The 16,791-nt window shown below is 40.4% G+C and overlaps 1 protein-coding gene across 14 annotated transcripts in view; it reads left to right on the top strand.

Moving 5' to 3' along the window:
• Positions 1 to 221: 221 nt before the first annotated feature.
• The window catches only part of PLEKHA5 (pleckstrin homology domain containing A5), a 169,353-nt gene continuing 152,783 nt past the window's right edge, over positions 222 to 16,791 (top strand). For 8 of the 14 annotated variants that reach the window (XM_085231049.1, XM_085231145.1, XM_085231059.1 and 5 more), the window contains exons 1-3: positions 224 to 390; positions 511 to 587; positions 3,249 to 3,306. In XM_085231049.1, the coding sequence (XP_085087175.1) occupies positions 293 to 390; positions 511 to 587; positions 3,249 to 3,306 (233 nt within the window). In that variant the 5' untranslated portion in view covers positions 224 to 292. Of the gene's footprint in view, positions 391 to 510; positions 588 to 3,248; positions 3,307 to 14,011; positions 14,146 to 16,791 lie in introns of those variants that run through there. The other 6 variants (XM_085231126.1, XM_085231136.1, XM_085231103.1 and 3 more) reach the window with 5 other exon arrangements.

Raw genomic sequence — 16,791 nt, forward strand, 5'->3', positions numbered from 1 at the left:
CGCCGTGCGGCCCCGCCTCAACGGCCGCGGCGGGGGAGAAGGCGCGCCCCCGCGGGCGGGCGGGCTGCCAAGCGGGGAGCCGCGCGCGCCCCCGCGGTGGGCGGGGCGTGCCCGGGCAGGCAGGGCGGGGCGTGCCGCCGTGCTCCTCCCCAGCGCGCGGCGCCCGCCCTCTCCCCAAGGTGTCGGCGGCGCCGGCGGGGACGCGCTCGCTCGTGCCCGCGCCGCTCTCCCCCCCACCCCCCGCCCCGTTCCCCTCGGCTCTCCCCGGCTGCGCTTGTAGCTGCGCTCGGCCATGGCGGCCCCGGCGGAGCTGAGCGCGGAGCGGCTGCGGGCGCTGCCCGGCAGCTGGAGTTACGGGATCAGCCAGGGCGGCCGCGTCTTCTTCATCAAGTGAGCGGGGCATTGCTGGGGGGAGGGAAGGGGTCGCGGGGCGGGGGCTGGGAGCGTTGGGGTGGGGGGGGGGCCGCTGCCTGACTGCTCTCTGACCGGTCCGTGTGTGCGTCCCCGCAGCGAGGAGGCGAAGAGCACGACCTGGCTGCACCCGCTGACCGGAGAGGCCGTGATCACCGGGCACCGTCGCAGCGCAGGTAGGAACCCTCCCTGCGGTAGGGCAGCGACCCCCGGCCCTGCCCCGCCATGGCCGCCCGGCACCGCGTTGCCGCCCCGCCCGCCGCCGGCCGAGCCCGGGCCGTCCCGGCTCCTCCCGCTGCCCCCGGCCCCGCTGCGCTCTCCGCACGCCGCCTTTACACCCGCGTTTTCCCTCCGAGCCGTTCCCTCGCGTTCCTCCTGCCGCCTTGTGTCGCCGCTGTGATACCGTGAGAGCTCCTCTCCGCCCTCGGCCGTCTGCAGGTTGTTCACCTGCCTCGCATCCCCTCGTTGCCACCCGTGCCCCCAGTGTCACCTCGCTGGGGTCTGCCGGCGGCAACCGGTCACCTGGAAACCCTGCTGCTCTTCACGCTCTCTCGTCCGGGCTGAACGCGTGGGTGGTTTCCAAGTGACTGCGAGAGGGGCAGAGGGGGGAGAAGGAGGGGACCCGAGCTCTGGGATAACTCGCTGGGAGGAAGGCGGTGTCAGCTCCGAAGCGGGAGCAGCGGGAGGCGCTGGGGGTGCAGCCCCGACGCCCATCTCCGCAGCGCGGGGTGCGTTTGCCGCCGGGAGGTGCTGGAGCGCGGCTCCCAGCGCTTCTCCTTTTGCTTGTAACCGCAGGAAAGCTGCCCGCCGATCGGACCCTACCGAGCTGGTTGATTTTTGTGTTTGTTTCGTGCTTGTTACTCGTTCCCGTTCTTTAAGAATCGGAAATGGGCTTTTAGAAAGCTGTGGACGGTCTTCTGCGAGTTGGGAGGAGTTCACAGAGCGTGGGTTCTGGCTATCAGAACTCTGTGGCTTAATCTGCAGTGAAGGGCTGATGCTGAAGGAGTCATTTAATGCCGGGAAATAGAATTGCTGATTGATATCAGGCTCCTCTTTCCCCCACTCTCAGTACTCAGATTAATTGAGAAAGCAGCTTTCATCCGCAGCAGTGTGCATGGGGGCAGATGTATGTGAAGTGCTCTGCTACTTGGACATTAATATTAGCTGAGCATTAATTCTTTTTTATTTTTTTTGAGCTGTCAGCGGCGACTCTGTTGACTGATGGTGATTCACCAGCAATTCTCTCAGTGTCTCATTTATTTCTGCCATTAAGCCCCTTCTAAGGGAAGCGCAGCTTGCTTTAGAGCATATGGAGTGCTGGATACAACGTTAGGGGAGTTATTATCAGGTAAATAACTTTTGGCAAACCTGCCTACGGCAGGAGGTTGGAGCTTGATGATCTTTACAGTCCCTTCCAACCTAAGCAATTCTATGAATCTGTGAAATGAAACTTAGTTCCAAATGCTCAGTGAGGTACGACCTTGCGTACCATAGCCACGATCTGTAGATCAGAAAATATTGAAGTACCTGCAAAGCAAATCATCTTCTGTATGTACGTGTGTTTGTTAATTCATCTCTGAACGTACTCAAAAGAAGTTTAAAATATGTCATGAGACCATTTCTCAGTGAATGAATTTCTCTTGGAATTTTGTATTGTGAAGCTTGTTAGTAAACAATACTGTGAAATATTTACTAGTTGATGAAGAGAAACTTATCCTGCACTATAAACTGAAAAGCTTTTTATTTCTGGAGAAATATCCCAGAAGGGTATTCTTTTTGCCAAGTTCTTATAGCATCCATAAATACTTCTGCTGGAGAGTCTTCCTGTTTGATGGACTTTGCCCTCAGTCAGTATCAGTATGCTTTTTTTTGTTTTTTTGTTTTTTTGTTCTTCCCCCAGATATTTCACAGCAGTGAAATAAAAGCCATCCAGAGCAAATAAGCAAACAGGAAAAATCACATCAGGAAAAATCACATCCTCCAAATTGAGTGTTTTCTTTTCCACTTTTACCAGAAAATATATTGTTGCTTCTCTAATTCAGTCAGTGAATCCTGCTTATCAATTAGTGCTTTTATCAGCTGGAGTAAACTTAATGGCAATGATGCATCTAGAGTTGTGTAGTGGTGCCCAACGCCTTCAGATCTTCCATTACATCAGGAAACCGTTACTTGAAAGAAGCTGACCATTAGTAGTGGTTTGGATTTTTTTTCCAGAGAGTTTTTTTTCTTTTTTATGTGGGCTCCTGATTCCCAAGAGCGATAACAGAGAGGGAAAGGATGTACCCAATTCCTCCACCAGATTTGCATTGAAAATTATTTTCATCTGAAACTGGATAGAGTTATAAACACTGCAGGAGCATTTGTTAGTCACGTCAGTGGTGGAATTATGCTAATGTGAAATAGCTGTGTGGTATAGTTGATATCATGTCTGTTATGATGCCTGTGACTTGCACAAGCTCCTTACATTGATTTTTGCTTAGATCTCTCCCTGTCAGGTGATTTGATGCTACTGAAGTTGAAGGCAGAATGAACTGGCAATGATTGTGAGCTCCAGTGACTTGACAAAGGAGGAAACATTGCTAAACAAGACAGGCTTGAACTGTTGCTATTTGGGAATGACAAATCCAAATCAGATCCCTGTGTGAGCTGTTTGTCTTAGATTACAGAACTGATGAGACAGTATTTTGAGTCAATTTAAAAATGCTCATTTATAGGACTAGAGCTTTCAGCATCTAGAGTGAGGAGCAAATGTTAAGTACATTAGCGTTGGGGAGTAGATTAGTGTAACTAGCAGTGCTTCAAAAGTTAATTACTGTGCTTTGCTACTTGTTTTCCAGACTTACCCACAGGTTGGGAGGAAGCTTACACTTTCGAAGGTGCAAGATACTATGTAAAGTAAGTTGAGAGTTTATCTGTCACAGTGCTGTAATTCTAATTACTTTGTGTGAATGCTGCTGTAGTCTTGAACCTTTTCCAAACTAAGTATGGATGTTGTTGAAAAGAATTGTTGAAGCTTGTCCTATGAAATCCTATGTTAAAGACATCCTCTGTAGATGAAACCATTTCTTGAGTTTTTGTGTTAATGCTTTTTAAGTTGCTTAAGGATTTGATTCAAATGAAATTTCTGCTATGAGTTGACCAACTGGCAGCAAATATCTGTGCAAGTCGAGAAGATGTTGAGTTTCTGTGGTTTTGACTCTTGTAGCATGTCATGTCATATTCTCAGAAAGGCAAGATCTTACTTGGTTGCTGGGAGCAGAGTCTCGATCCAAACCCTGTTCTGTAGTCGTTGTTTGAAGACACTCTGAAAGTTTAATGTGACTGCCTTGCAGATCCCTTGTTTTTGTTTCCAGTATTGATTTTTTTTTTTTAATTTTAATTTCGGTAATTTTTGTTCAGATTTTAGTATGCTTGAAGGAGTGTGTCCATCGTGGTAGAATTGCTGTATGCTCTTTTTGAAATAGGAGCACGGAATTAGAGCTCCAATGTAGAATTGCAGAGGTCTTGATTGGATCATCTTAGAAAGTTTGTCTCTCTGTATAGTCAGACTGTCATCAACTGAAAAATTCTCAAGTGGAAGCCATGGGTATTGGTCCAGCTAAAATGATGATTTTCTAATATTTGACAGGTTGCAGGCTTTACTCAGTACATTCAGGACTTTTTGTTCACTATGTTATGTGTTTAGATTTCCTCTGGATGATGTGTTGATTATAATCATTCTAGTTGTCTGAGCCTTAGCTATCACGGTGTGCCTACATGACTGGGAAGCAGCACAGGCTGTTATGACCTTGTCTATGCAGGCATCCCCACATATGCATTTTCAACCTGCTTGCTTGAATGTACATATTTGCTGAATGTCAATGCTCATTATGTAGATCAAAGCAAAGTAAAATTATGCTAAAACTAAAAATACTAAAAACACGCTCAGGGTCTGGCCCGAAAGAAATGTATTGTTTTGCGTTCTGATATGAGTGGTGGAGTTCCAGAGGAATGAATGTTAATGGCACTCTATTGATTAAACCATCAGTGGGGCAAGTTCTGCAAGTGAAGATTACCAATGATCAGAGGGCTGTAGGCTGCAGGTAGGTTTTGCTCTTGTCTTAGAGTTGAGCAGAAGGTAGCTGCCCTGTGTAAGTCGCGTTGTAAACACTGTGAGATGGGTTTTAGGCAAGTATTGCATGGTTTATTCTGTGTACTTGTAGGAAAACCGTTGAGTTAACACTCAACAAAATTCCAAAGAATATACTGAGAAGTAATTCTTCAAAAATGTGACCAGAACCTGTGCCAGGCTCTCTAGAAGGGGCCTTTTTGTTACTAGACAGTGTGTTTGTTTCACTGTTCTGTTCTGCCTTCTTGTAGCTTACGTTACACTGGTGTTGTATAACAAATGACAAGAACTGCATAGGTCTGAGGACAAGAATGTGCTAAGGATTTCACCCCCTGCTGTTCTGTTTGCATAGTTAAATATACAAGAGTGAAAATTAAAACTGTGTGTATAATATAGAAAAGTATTTTTCTATACCTTTGCATTGAGCAATTTATCATAGAATAAGCCTACAAAGAGTGTATTAGCTATAGTAACTGGAAAATACAGCTCGAGTTTTCCTTGGATTCAAAAAAATGTGTAAAGATAGCTATTGTAGAGCAGCTACTGTGCTTATGCATGAATAAACCAAGTGGTAGCTTGTTTGTGTACTCCTCCTGAGATCTTGTGTTCACGGTTTTATCTCGTAACAGTTAAGAGAGACATTAAGTTGATTGTTTTGCTGATAGCCAACACTAAATAGCTCTGCTTATATTTAAATTTGTGCCACATCTTTGAAAACATGTTGCACAAACAACACTTCTCTGTGATTTGATCGATGTAGGAGGATAGCAGGGGTAGTGCTGTCAAGTCTGCTGAAAGGTTCAGATGGTAGGACCAGTTTGTCATCCTTAGTTAAATGTGTTTGTTGTTTCACAGGTGTAGCTACTCAGGCTGGGTTGAGGCTTGTGCCTGATGATAGCTTCTTTTTAAAGTTCTCCAGCACCAGTAGAGCTGAATTGTAGGCAAGATGCGAGAGCTAACGCAGACAGGGTGACAACATTATAATCACTATCCTATGCGGTGTAACCCTGGATGATGTGTTTGATGATTATAATCATTCTAGTTGTCTGAGCCTTAGCTACCACGGTGTGCCCACATGACTGGGAAGCAGCACAGGCTGTTATGACCTTGTCTATGCAGGCATCCCCACATATGCATTTTCAACCTGCTTGCTTGAATGTACATATTTGCTGAATGTCAATGCTTATTATGTAGATCAAAGCAAAATAAAATTATGCTAAAACTAAAAATACTAAAAACACGCTCAGGGTCTGGCCCGAAAGAAATGTATTGTTTTGAGTTCTGATATGAGTGGTGGAGTTCCAGAGGAATGAATGTTAATGGCACTCTATTGATGTGTTCAACCATGTGAAACTTGGCTGCTGAATTTCTGTAATGTGTCCAGTAGGAGAGTTATATAAGAAGGATAGTCGAGTTTCCTGATCACATAAATAATTTCACCTAGCTTCTGAGCCGCAGCTTCAAATATGTGGGTTGAATGAAAATATTTAACAACCTTGCTTTATGGTAAGATCTTATGCTAGACTGTGTTTGAAAATAAAAACCTTTTGAAAATGATTCTTATGGTTCTTTAATAATAGGTCTTCAGTGTTCCAAGTGGGTGTGTCACTGAATCTATTACTGTGCTTTTTCTGGCTTTGATGTAGTAAACACTGTGTAATCAAATTGGGATAATGTCGAGGAGATAATCGTCATCTAAATCTTAGCATTCCTGGGACTGGCATTTCAAACAAATGACTCAGGAAGCAGACTGAATTGAAATGGGATTATTTTTAAAGGACACCTTATTTTTCCTTATGATGCATGCATTCATTTTCAGAATAAGTAGATACTGAATGGTGACATTCTTTTTTTTTTTTTTTTTTTCCATAACATCGAGTTTGTTTTGTCTTTAAAAAGGAAATACATTCTGAATCAAGAATAGGTACAGAGTTATTTCCATTGCTCAAGGAGGTTTTAGTTTTGGTATAAAGTTATGCTGATGAGTAGATGTTAGCTAGGCCTTTGACTTCCTGTGTTTTGGATTAGTAGAAGAATTGTAATGCTTGATAATGGCAGTGTCTTTCTCCCACATCTGTCCCCATCCCCTCTAAATGCAGATGATAAAAGGTATTGCTTGTTAGGTGGAATTAAAAAAAAAAAAAAGTCATAATGTTGCACATCTTCTTATTAGATCTGGTTATTTTAATTGTTTGTCTCCTCCAGTGTGAAGAAATCTTGTTTCCTTAATATTAGAAGTGTGCACGAGTAGCCCTTTACTTAATGCAAACTGTCATTAAACTTTTCTGAGTAATGTTTGGTTCATAAAATAGCTGAAGTTTCTACCTGCAGTGGAGAGCTGTATGACTATAAAATGAAAAAAATCAAGTACTGTCTTTTAATTACTTTATTGTCAGTTCAGTATGAGATCCTGTGTATTATCAGGTAAAGAATAGTAATATGGAGTAAAACTCCTTAGTTTGAAAGTGATGGCATGCTATGTTGAAAAACTTGGAGTTCTCTTTTGTTCATAGAATATTTTGGTGGACTTGAATTATATGTAGTGTACTGAGCTCCTTCTCAGCTTTGGAAAACTGAGGGCTTGTCTTCAAAACAGATAACCTAGATAGTACTATGGGATGCATAAGTTAGTCAGATTATTTATAAGTGTATGAGGAAATAGACCCATGTGACAATCCAAGTATGGTACTTGATAGAAAAGACATACTTGGTCACTGGCTTCAGCTTCTTACCTGTTAAGATTAATGGGAATTTTAGACATGATGTTTTTAATTACTGCATCATTGTTAGGTACCGATATACTTGATTAGACTGCTATAAAATTGCATAAGTATGTCTTTCTCTGCATTTATATGTGCTTGTTTATATGTTTAGGAAACTCTTTTCCCTGGTTTAAAAGCACCCAACTATTTAAGTTAGGGAATTTGCTTGCTTTTCCTGCTATTTTTTGATTAATTTCTCATTCTGGTAGTACTAAACGTATGGTAGTACTTTTGGAATGACTTTTACACCAGATTTATGTTGTTTAGATTATTAACTTACAAAATAAAGTTATTCAAAAATCAATCCAATGATATTTGAGGAGTTTTGCATTGGTCTAACTCATGGGACTTCTATGGAAGTATCTTTAGGAAAGCTGTTAAGGTGTTTAGAATTTGATATTTCTTAGCCCTGCATAGCGCTGATAATTTTTGGAGAATATGAAAGCTGACTGAAGTCAATAGGTTAAAAACACAAAGATTTAGGAAGGTTAAATCTGGATTTTAGAGTATTGAAGGCTGTGTACTTACCAGAAGAGTTTCTGCCTGTTTTTTGCTGAAGCAAAGTATTGGTAAGTCCAGGTTGATGCTGCGGTGAGTTTACTGTTGAATCAAGTAGGTGTTTCAAATGCTTTTTTGGAGACTTTCATCAATAGAATTGGCTTTCAAACATGTAGTTTGAGAATTGGGTAGGTAAGAAAAATCTATTAGGCGATTAAATGAGATGAGATCTTTTCAGCCTTCAGTTTCTGTTGTTTACTAAAATAAACTCTTGCTCATTACGAATTCAGCTTTTGTTTGAACCTTTGTCTTTTATGTGCATTCTGAAGATCTTCTCCCATTCAGCTGAGAAATTCTCCAGAAAAATCGAACATCAACTAGTTGTGTTTGCAGAAAAGCCCTTTATTGAGAGGGAAAAATGGGAATTGGGGGAAAAAAAAAGAAGTAAGAACAGATTGTTTTTCTCCAGTAAGAATTGTAGCGTTCCTCCAAGAAATTTAGTCCTGCTCTGGTTACCTCTGTCACTTATTTTGCTAAAAGTTAGGAAAGACTAAAGTTTATTCCTGCCCTTTTTTTCTTTATTTTTCTTTTTTTTCCATAAGAAATCTGGATCAAGTAATGGTCTAGGTAAATGGGTGACTTGCCACATAAAATTACAGCAAACTGATCTGTGCCTTCTCCCTTTGAGCAGTTCAGAAAAGGAGAACTTGTTAGGATTGCATGCAAACTTGCTATGTATTTTAAGATTTACATCTTTATTTCACTGCAGTATTTTCAAGAACCAAAATTAATGCAGGGAGCATCCTGCTTGGGAAGTGCTCAGGCATTCACAGTGCTACTGCTCAGTAAAACACCTCACTACATTAAAGCTTCTGCTGCAGTTCTCCCTGTGGAAAGGATGAAGCTGTCTTTCTTGGGAACCCTGGGGAAAGTACACACTCTTGCTCTGTAGGGAAAAGTGAGTAAAAAAATATCTGTGGAGGCAGATAGGAACAGAAAGGGAATCTTGTGGGGGAGCTGTGGGATGGGCTAGCTGCCAGGGGGCTACAGCAGCATGAGCGAAAGGCAGCAGTGGAGTGGGTGCAGTGCTGAAACAGGGAGTGGAGGTGGAGGGGTTCTTGGCACTGGAAGAAATGAGTGTGGGTCAGAGGAGGAGAGGGAAGACTGCACCCTAAAATCGGCTTAGAGAGGAATGCACAAGAAGAGGATGAAGAAGGAAATGTGGCCTGCTGCAGGAGAAGGCTGAGAGGGTGGGACTAGGTGCAGGAAAAGGAGCGGAGACTGAACGAGCAGGGGTGGGAGTTAATTTCCTTGCAACAAACTCGTTGGGATTTCTCCCAGGTGATAAGGTGACAGAGATGCATCCTACAAAAACGAGCTCTATGCCCAACAGCTACTCTTTGCTTATGAACCTGTTTCAAAGTTAGTTTGGCGAATAGAACAGCAAACATGAAAGCTAAAGATTCTTGTGCTTGTAAGGCCTTTTGGAGTGTGACATTTTGTGGCTGATGTTTTGAGCTGTCTTGTTCTTGAATTGTGTTTCTGTATACAGTAATACCTTGAATGCTTTAGTTTTACTAAAATAGACATGAAGCCATGGGAGAAGTTAATGTTGCATATTTTTGTTGTTGTTGCTTCTAAGTATTACCAACTTTTTAAATATTTGTAAGAATTAATGGGTAATTACTTAAAATAAAAAAAAAAACAACAGAATTTGTAACATGAAACATGGAAATCCATTAGAAAGACACTGAATCGCTCAAGGTTTTTGATAACTCATACATTACTAAGCTAACGTCAGCAATTTTAGATCTTAGGGTTTGGAAGTGGTAATACTTCTTTTCTCATTTTGGTCTTCACTGGTTATGAAGTTAATAATAGCAGATAAAGATAATGCGTGCTTTGTTATTACTGTGAAGAGAATTGTTCTGTGGGCTTTCATTTTTTGTATCCACACTGTGTGAAGGCTCACCTTCCCCTTTCCCTCCCTCCCTCCCAAGACTCCCAAGTATTTTGAGACCTGCCTTACTCCATCTGTTCCATACAGATGCTTTTTCTCTTCCCATTTCAGTCCCTGTGCCCTTCAGTGCCTTGAGCTGAGGGCCACTTCCAATAGGGGCTGAGCAGGCAAGCAGGTACTTCCTGAGCTTTGCCAACAGAGGTGTGCAATTCATGCAGTCACTATTTAGTGGAACTTCTACAGGTCCAAATTTGACCTAGTGCACATTGTTTTCCTTTTACTGAAAGGAATTGTTCATGCTTTTTTTTTTTTCTTGTGGTCTGTGAGTGTTTTGTTTTACCAGATCAAAACTAGCATCTGTTGTGGTGCTGCGCTAAGCCTGTTTTTCCTGAGTATGTTTATGTTATGCTGGCTCTTATTCTAATTCTAATGAATTGCACTTTCATTAAACCTGAGATACACTTTGGCTTGGCAGTTCAGACTGATCTTCAGTACGCTTCTTTGAGCGTGCGAGAGAGGGAGAAAGCTCTTGTGAAGCTTGAGGCAGACACTGACTGGAAGCAAAGCTCCTCAGCTCTGGCTGCTGGGGTTTCTCTCAACGTGGAGCCTATGTGTTTTTTCTGTGTTTCAGTAAGTAAGTAACTAAATTTAAACGTCTCTTCTCTCTCCTTCCTTGACTTTCTTTCTTTTGAATGTGGGAGGTGGCTGCTTTCCTCTGTTCTTGCCTTTGGCTGAAAGGAATGTGTTCTCTGACAGTGATGCTGGGAAGAAGTTGCAACAGCAGCCACCTTCAGAAGAAGTTTCAGAGCAGGCACCTCAGTAAACTATTTGGGAAAGACTCCAACTTCCCAGCACTGAATAGGCCAGGCAGTGTTCAAATGGTTGTTAGCGGTGTTGCATCTGTCTGCTCTGGACATATAAAACTTAAATTGAACACTTGTTTGTGAAATGGAAAAAAGACTTTTAGACAGTGTTTTGAATGCTTGTGTGGCCTGCAATGCTTGTAGAGCTTTATATAAACAATTAAAAAAAAAAAAGTTTGCATGTTCAGGACGCTTCAGCAACTTGATTCTTTGTGGCTTTCTCCATAGTGACTTAGTAAGAGCAGTAACTTGTAAGAAAAAGTAGAGTAACAAGCAAAAAAAATTGTTTTCCAAAGTCAACTACAACTTGTATTTCATGGAAATTGTAATTAAAGATCTAATTTGTGTTCTATTGCCTGAAAACATTTCAAAGGTAAGAGGAATCCTTGTATACAAAGGTGTTTCAGAAGGAAATATTCAGTTAACCCTTTGGTTTTAGGTGTCTCCTTTGCTATCTTTCAATTCCAGCATTTCAGAGAAACTCAGGTTCTTTACTACTCACTTAGTAAGTAGGATTAATGAAATTGTATAAATTCTGCAAAAAAAATGCAAGTTTTGATAATTTCATCCAAACTGTAGTATTAGGGAAAAAAAATAATGTTATTTTGATGTTGTTGTTTTTTTTTTTTACTTCCTTGTGTTGAAATCCTACAGACTAAGCAGCTGCTGACCAATGTTAGATCTTTACCATTCTTGTGAATGATTTTGGGGATCTTTAAAAACAGATGATGACATCTTATGTCCTTCACTGCACCTGGTCTTTAAGAAGGGAAAAAAGCTGTGTTTGAAATAAAATGCTGTGTGCAAGAAGAATAAAGAAGCTCTTAAATCCCAATGGAGGGGAAAAATACCTTTAATCTGGTTGAATGTCAAAATGGCATCTTAATGGAGAGAGGAAAGCTGGCTAACACTTGTGTTTCTGTGCGTGGGAGGGAGGGGTGTGTGTGTGTGCGTGTGTGTGTATATATATATATATACATACATGAGTATATTGGCTGCACCATTTTGTAAGGCTACTTTATAGTTTTCCATATACGCAATAATCTACTTATTTTATCAAAGGCTTCAACTTAGAAGTTCTAAAGTTTGATACAAAAGATTGAAAATGGAAATTATAACCAGAAGCATGTTTTTAAGCAGTGTCATAACATCAAATGTTTATTGTAACCATTCATTTTCATCTGAATCAAGATGTAAGTTAAATGTCATTAGAAATTCATATGATCTTCTCTGATCTTAAAATCTCTTTTATGGTAGAGTTTCTGTTTTTAGTGTTCGGTGTGGGTGTCCCTTGCTTATCTCTGATCTGAGACAGTGAAATACTTTCTGTTGATAAAGCACACAAATGTTACTTTTTTGTGTGTGAAATTAATAGATCAACTAGTAAAAGCTAAAGTTTTCTTTTTATTGTATCTAAGTACTTAAAGCATTTGACATTTGAGCCAATATTTTAAGGTGGTTAAATTGAGCCCATAATGCTCTCAGATACAGTGAATTTTATGAGTTTGTCACTAAAACAGTCCTTGTTCCGGTAGGTATTCATTATTAAAATTGTTTTAGAACGAATTGGAAGAACTTCAGAACTTGAGAAGTTATACTCGGCACGGAGGATCTTGGAGAAGCTGTCTGTAGCGTTTTAATTTTTTAAACTGACTAGACAAATGGATTTAGGGTTTCTTATGTACTTACGGAAGCACACCTACCAATTGCAGCTGACTGGTGAACTCTGAGATACTAATATTTTCTGATCTTTGCCATCTTTTCTGTCTTCTGCTTTTGTCCCTCCTTTTGCTCAACTTCAGATAAACGTAAGCTGACAGGATTTTCATGGCAGCTTTTACTTTGCCTTGTAGTGTGAGATTGAGATGCCGAGACTAGGAAGAAGCAGACTGAGAAATATGATTGCAGTGCTGGAAAAGGTGGTCTAACATTCTGTTTGTAGCCATGTATTTCTTTTTCTGCAGCTCTCGTCTGATAGTTCAGTTATGAAATGAAAGGTACTCTGAGTAGCAGAACTAAAAACTTCCCTAGATTAAAACTTTCCCTGCTGTGATTTCCACAAATAGAGTTTAAGAAATGTTTTGCTTTCAAAGAAAATCTGCTTAGCCATCCAGATTAATACAATGCGTGGTATGTTTTAAGCAGCATAAAAGGTGAAGTCTTAGAATTATTTATGAGTGATACCTAGTATTATGGGTAAAGTGACTTCTGTTTAATTATAAATGGAATGAAACAGTCTACTTCAGGCCCTGTCATTACCGCTAATGGCTACAGGCTTAACAACAAGCAGGACATGTTGCTTTTTATGCCTCCTTGCAAGTCCCCCACCTGAAGTTTCTTACATGGAACACTTTAGTTTTCAATTTTAATCTATAAAGAGATTTATAGACATCAAGACACATCTGAATCTTTTTCCCGAAGTGCTCTTTATTCCTGTATCCTGTGCAAAACACAAAATAGATTTTGCAATAGGCTCTGTAATAGAACTCACTCTGTTGTGGATTTTGTTAAACTTCTGGTGAGAGTGCCAAACCTGTCTGACAGGAAAGTCAGGATCTCTGCTGCCTCAGATTGCTTACTTTGTGGTTTCAAACAACAGAAAGTGCTATCAAATTCAGCAGTCCATTGAAATTCCACTGCTTTATCCTCTTCATTATTTTCTTCTGTGTGGATGCATTCTGCTTCAGAACATTTTGCAGCTCAAATATGTAAGTTATGTGAAATCTTGCAGTTTTACACGCGGGGGAAAAAATTGTAAGTAGTGAGACAGATGTAGTAACTGATTTAATCAGTGGTGTCCTATTATTGTAGGTGGGGTTTGTTGTTTCACAATGCTGCATGATTTAAGCTTGGGCTGAAAGACTGCAGCGGCTGAGGAGTTGGAATTACAAGTGTCTAGCTTTCATTTAAGTTTCTGCAGTCTTTGTTCAATATTTGAGTTGTTTTTTTTTCTTCTCGCCTTTCAGTAATGGTATTTGTAAGTCATTAGAGGAATCACAGGAGCACTCAAATCTTCCCAAACTTTTGATGAATATTGAAGGTACTAGTCGTTTTTAGATAGGCGTTTTAATCAGTGTCAATTTTTACTGCAACCCCTGTTTGTTATTTTATTACTTTGTGTAACATTTGCCATGTGCAATTGGAAATAGGGCTTTCAAAGAAATTACAGAAGTTCAAAAGTTTTTATTGAATTTTTCAAGGAAATCAAGAAAATAATCTGGAGTTGCTTCAGAAACCTGCATTGCTTGTATAATTTTACAATACCTTTTATATAGCTCATATAGATGGCAGAGTGAATATATAGAACACGTACAGCTTTTCACTTGTTTCAAGGTGGAATAAGTACTTCTAAGAAAAACATGAGTAGAATTTGCTGACATATTCATATCTTGATTTTTTTGCAGCAATGGGGACCTAAAACAGGATGTGTAATGACTGGGGAGTTGATTCACGTGGGTTTGACTCGGTTGCTGGGTGCAACAGGTGTCTCTTTCACAGCTGTAATGGAAATGTCAGAAGGAGAGCATACAGAGCAATTTGTGTGTATGTTCGTTTTTTTTCTTTTTCCCTGTCCAAATTTGACATGGATATGGTAACCACAACAGGCAACTAAATGAGTGCGTGCAAAGCTGTAGCTGGCAGATATTAATTGGTTTTGGACAAACAAATATTTCAAGTCTTCTGATTTGTTTGCTGGCTTTGAGTTGAAATACATTGCTTTTCACTAGTTGAGAGTCTGCACTGCTACTTTGACATAAAATGAGGACTTTCCCGAATCAGAAAAGCAAATGTCCCCAGCTCATTTCTTCCGCTCTGCTGCTGTTTGACTTTGTCTTGTAACTTTTTCTTATATATGTGTCCTTATCATTCACCCTACTGCTTTTCAGTGCTTTTCTGCTTGCTTCTAGCACTAGCAGCTCAAGTAGTGTTAGACGTGATCTTGCCCAGTTGGGCTGCATCCCAAACTTTCCTAAGGGGAATGTAAATACTGTGAGGTCAGTTCAGTATCAAGTGTCTGCAGCCTGAAACAGACCCTGCAGGATCTTCTGCTATTCAGACAAAATTAGGATCTGCTTTGGATACAGAGTTAAATATTAAGAAGTCAAGACCTTAATTGTTCATATTATGATTTCCATATTTTTTGTTACTTCAATTAACCTTACTGTTTTTCTTCTAAACTGAAAGCAAAAGAGAGTGAGTAGTGGGCACAACTCAGTATGGTGTTAACTGACAGGTTTTAGAACCTTCGCTGCTGGGTTACTGTATGTCTTTGTGAGGCTGTAATGCAGAGAGATGGTGTACCTGTGTGCACGCTCACCTGCAGCATACTTAAACCTGTGCTGAGTGTTGTACTAATGTATTTCTGCTAGTGAAAAAAATCTTCAGCCCATTTGTTTCATTCCATTTTTCCTCTCACCTCCTTCCCCCTCCCAGAACAGAATGGTGGGAAGAGAGGACTGTGCTAAGCCCACTTAGCGAAGCAAAGCCAAATAGCCCTTGATGCCTTTCTCTTGTACTTGATTCAGACCTGCCTGTTTCAAGCCCCTAGTCATGGTTTTTCTGGAGAAGTGCTCTCTCTGTTTCATTTTAAATTGGTGATGGTTTTTAATTGGCTATACGGTAGTTAGAATTGCTTGCTCATGCATGCTGCTAAGGACTGGATACAGCCCTTCTGGTTTCACAAGCAGTGAAGGTATAGATTAACAACTGAGTGGGAATGTTTCTGCTTTGTAGTGCTGTCAGTAGGTTGGCCTGGTTCAGGCGTGCTTGTCTTCTCAGCTACTGTCTCTGAAGGACTGGCTCCTATTAGCATTAGCAAAGGAATCCATCTAATAGATGAAACTAGAACAAAATAAGTTCCGTCTGTTCCATGGATGCCAACAAACAAGTTAGGGATTGAATTGCTCTTTGATATGTTCTTTTGGCCAGACTGGAACAAGACAGACTCATTCTCCATTTCATCTCCAGGTCTCTAAGTTATCATGATAATGTTGCTGTGAAACAACAACAGAAAGTTATGAGTTACAGTTGGGGAATTTTTGCCTTCTTTATATTGAAGCTGTTTTGCTTTTGTGAGAAGCTAAATACTTTTGTGGTCATTAGATAAGTCCAAACTGCTTTACGGTGCTGTTTTAATGTTCCTGGTGAAGTTTTACCAACACATCTGTGGTTTTGTGTGGGAGGCTTTCATGATACTCAGATGAAGGAATATTTGATTATTGAATGCTGCACTTTGATTTTCTTGGTGGATTAAAGTGTGTATTGAAACTGATTGTTAGAGGTATTGGTGGAAAACTGCAGCAATGAACCAAGAATAAAACACTTTCAAATGGAAAGCGTTTCTGTTTGAATTGGAAGTAAAATAATGCTGAGTTCAAGTTAGTATTACAAAATGACCCATTCATAAGCAAGGATAAATGCAGTTTTACATTATGGAATGTAAAATCCTCTAAAGAATGGAACTCAAATACATAATGGTTTCATTAACACTTAGTTTTGTGCCATTGAACAGCAATTTTTAGTTTGCTGGAAATTATTTATTTGGAGATCTACTTTAAGTGCTATCTCTCTAAAATAAATTAAAAAAACATAAATACCCATGTGTTGCTACAATAACCATTGAAAATGTTCAAGTGAAAATTCAGGCTGAGAAGTAGTAGGAGCAGCTAATCGGCCTGTTCTGTGCTTTTTCTTTTTTTTTTTTTTTTTTTAGGTATCAAACTACTTTTGATAGGCAAATAAAAATAATGTTTTTGTTGTTGTTTATGAAATGATCTAATAGTCATTTCTTATTTCCATTTGATGATGGGAATTTAATTGCAGGATTAGAAGAAGTCCACTATGCGTGGGATTTGTAAAGTTGGTTTGGTTTTGTGTTTGTAGTGTTTTGCAACATCAGTTGAATGTCTGGAGCCTTAAAGCTGGGGAATAAGGATGATGTCAGTTCTGATACATGTGTAGCTTCAGCATATGAGTTAACTTAGCTTTGGCTGCTAGAACTGCCTGCGTGAACGACACTGTGGCTGTTTGTCCATCCAACTCGGTATGCTCTTTTTTTTTTTTTTTTTTTTTTTGGTCTAATTTTGTAACCCCAAGATTTATTTTGGAAAAGATCCAATGCTGTTGGCTACAAAGTCTACAAGGGAATGCAGGGTTTTTGTTTTTGTTTTCTATTTAATACAGTGTTGA

This window comes from Meleagris gallopavo, chromosome 1 (assembly GCF_905368555.1).
Source record: "Meleagris gallopavo chromosome 1, MGAL_WU_HG_1.1, whole genome shotgun sequence".
Classification (NCBI taxonomy): Eukaryota; Metazoa; Chordata; class Aves; order Galliformes; family Phasianidae; genus Meleagris; species Meleagris gallopavo.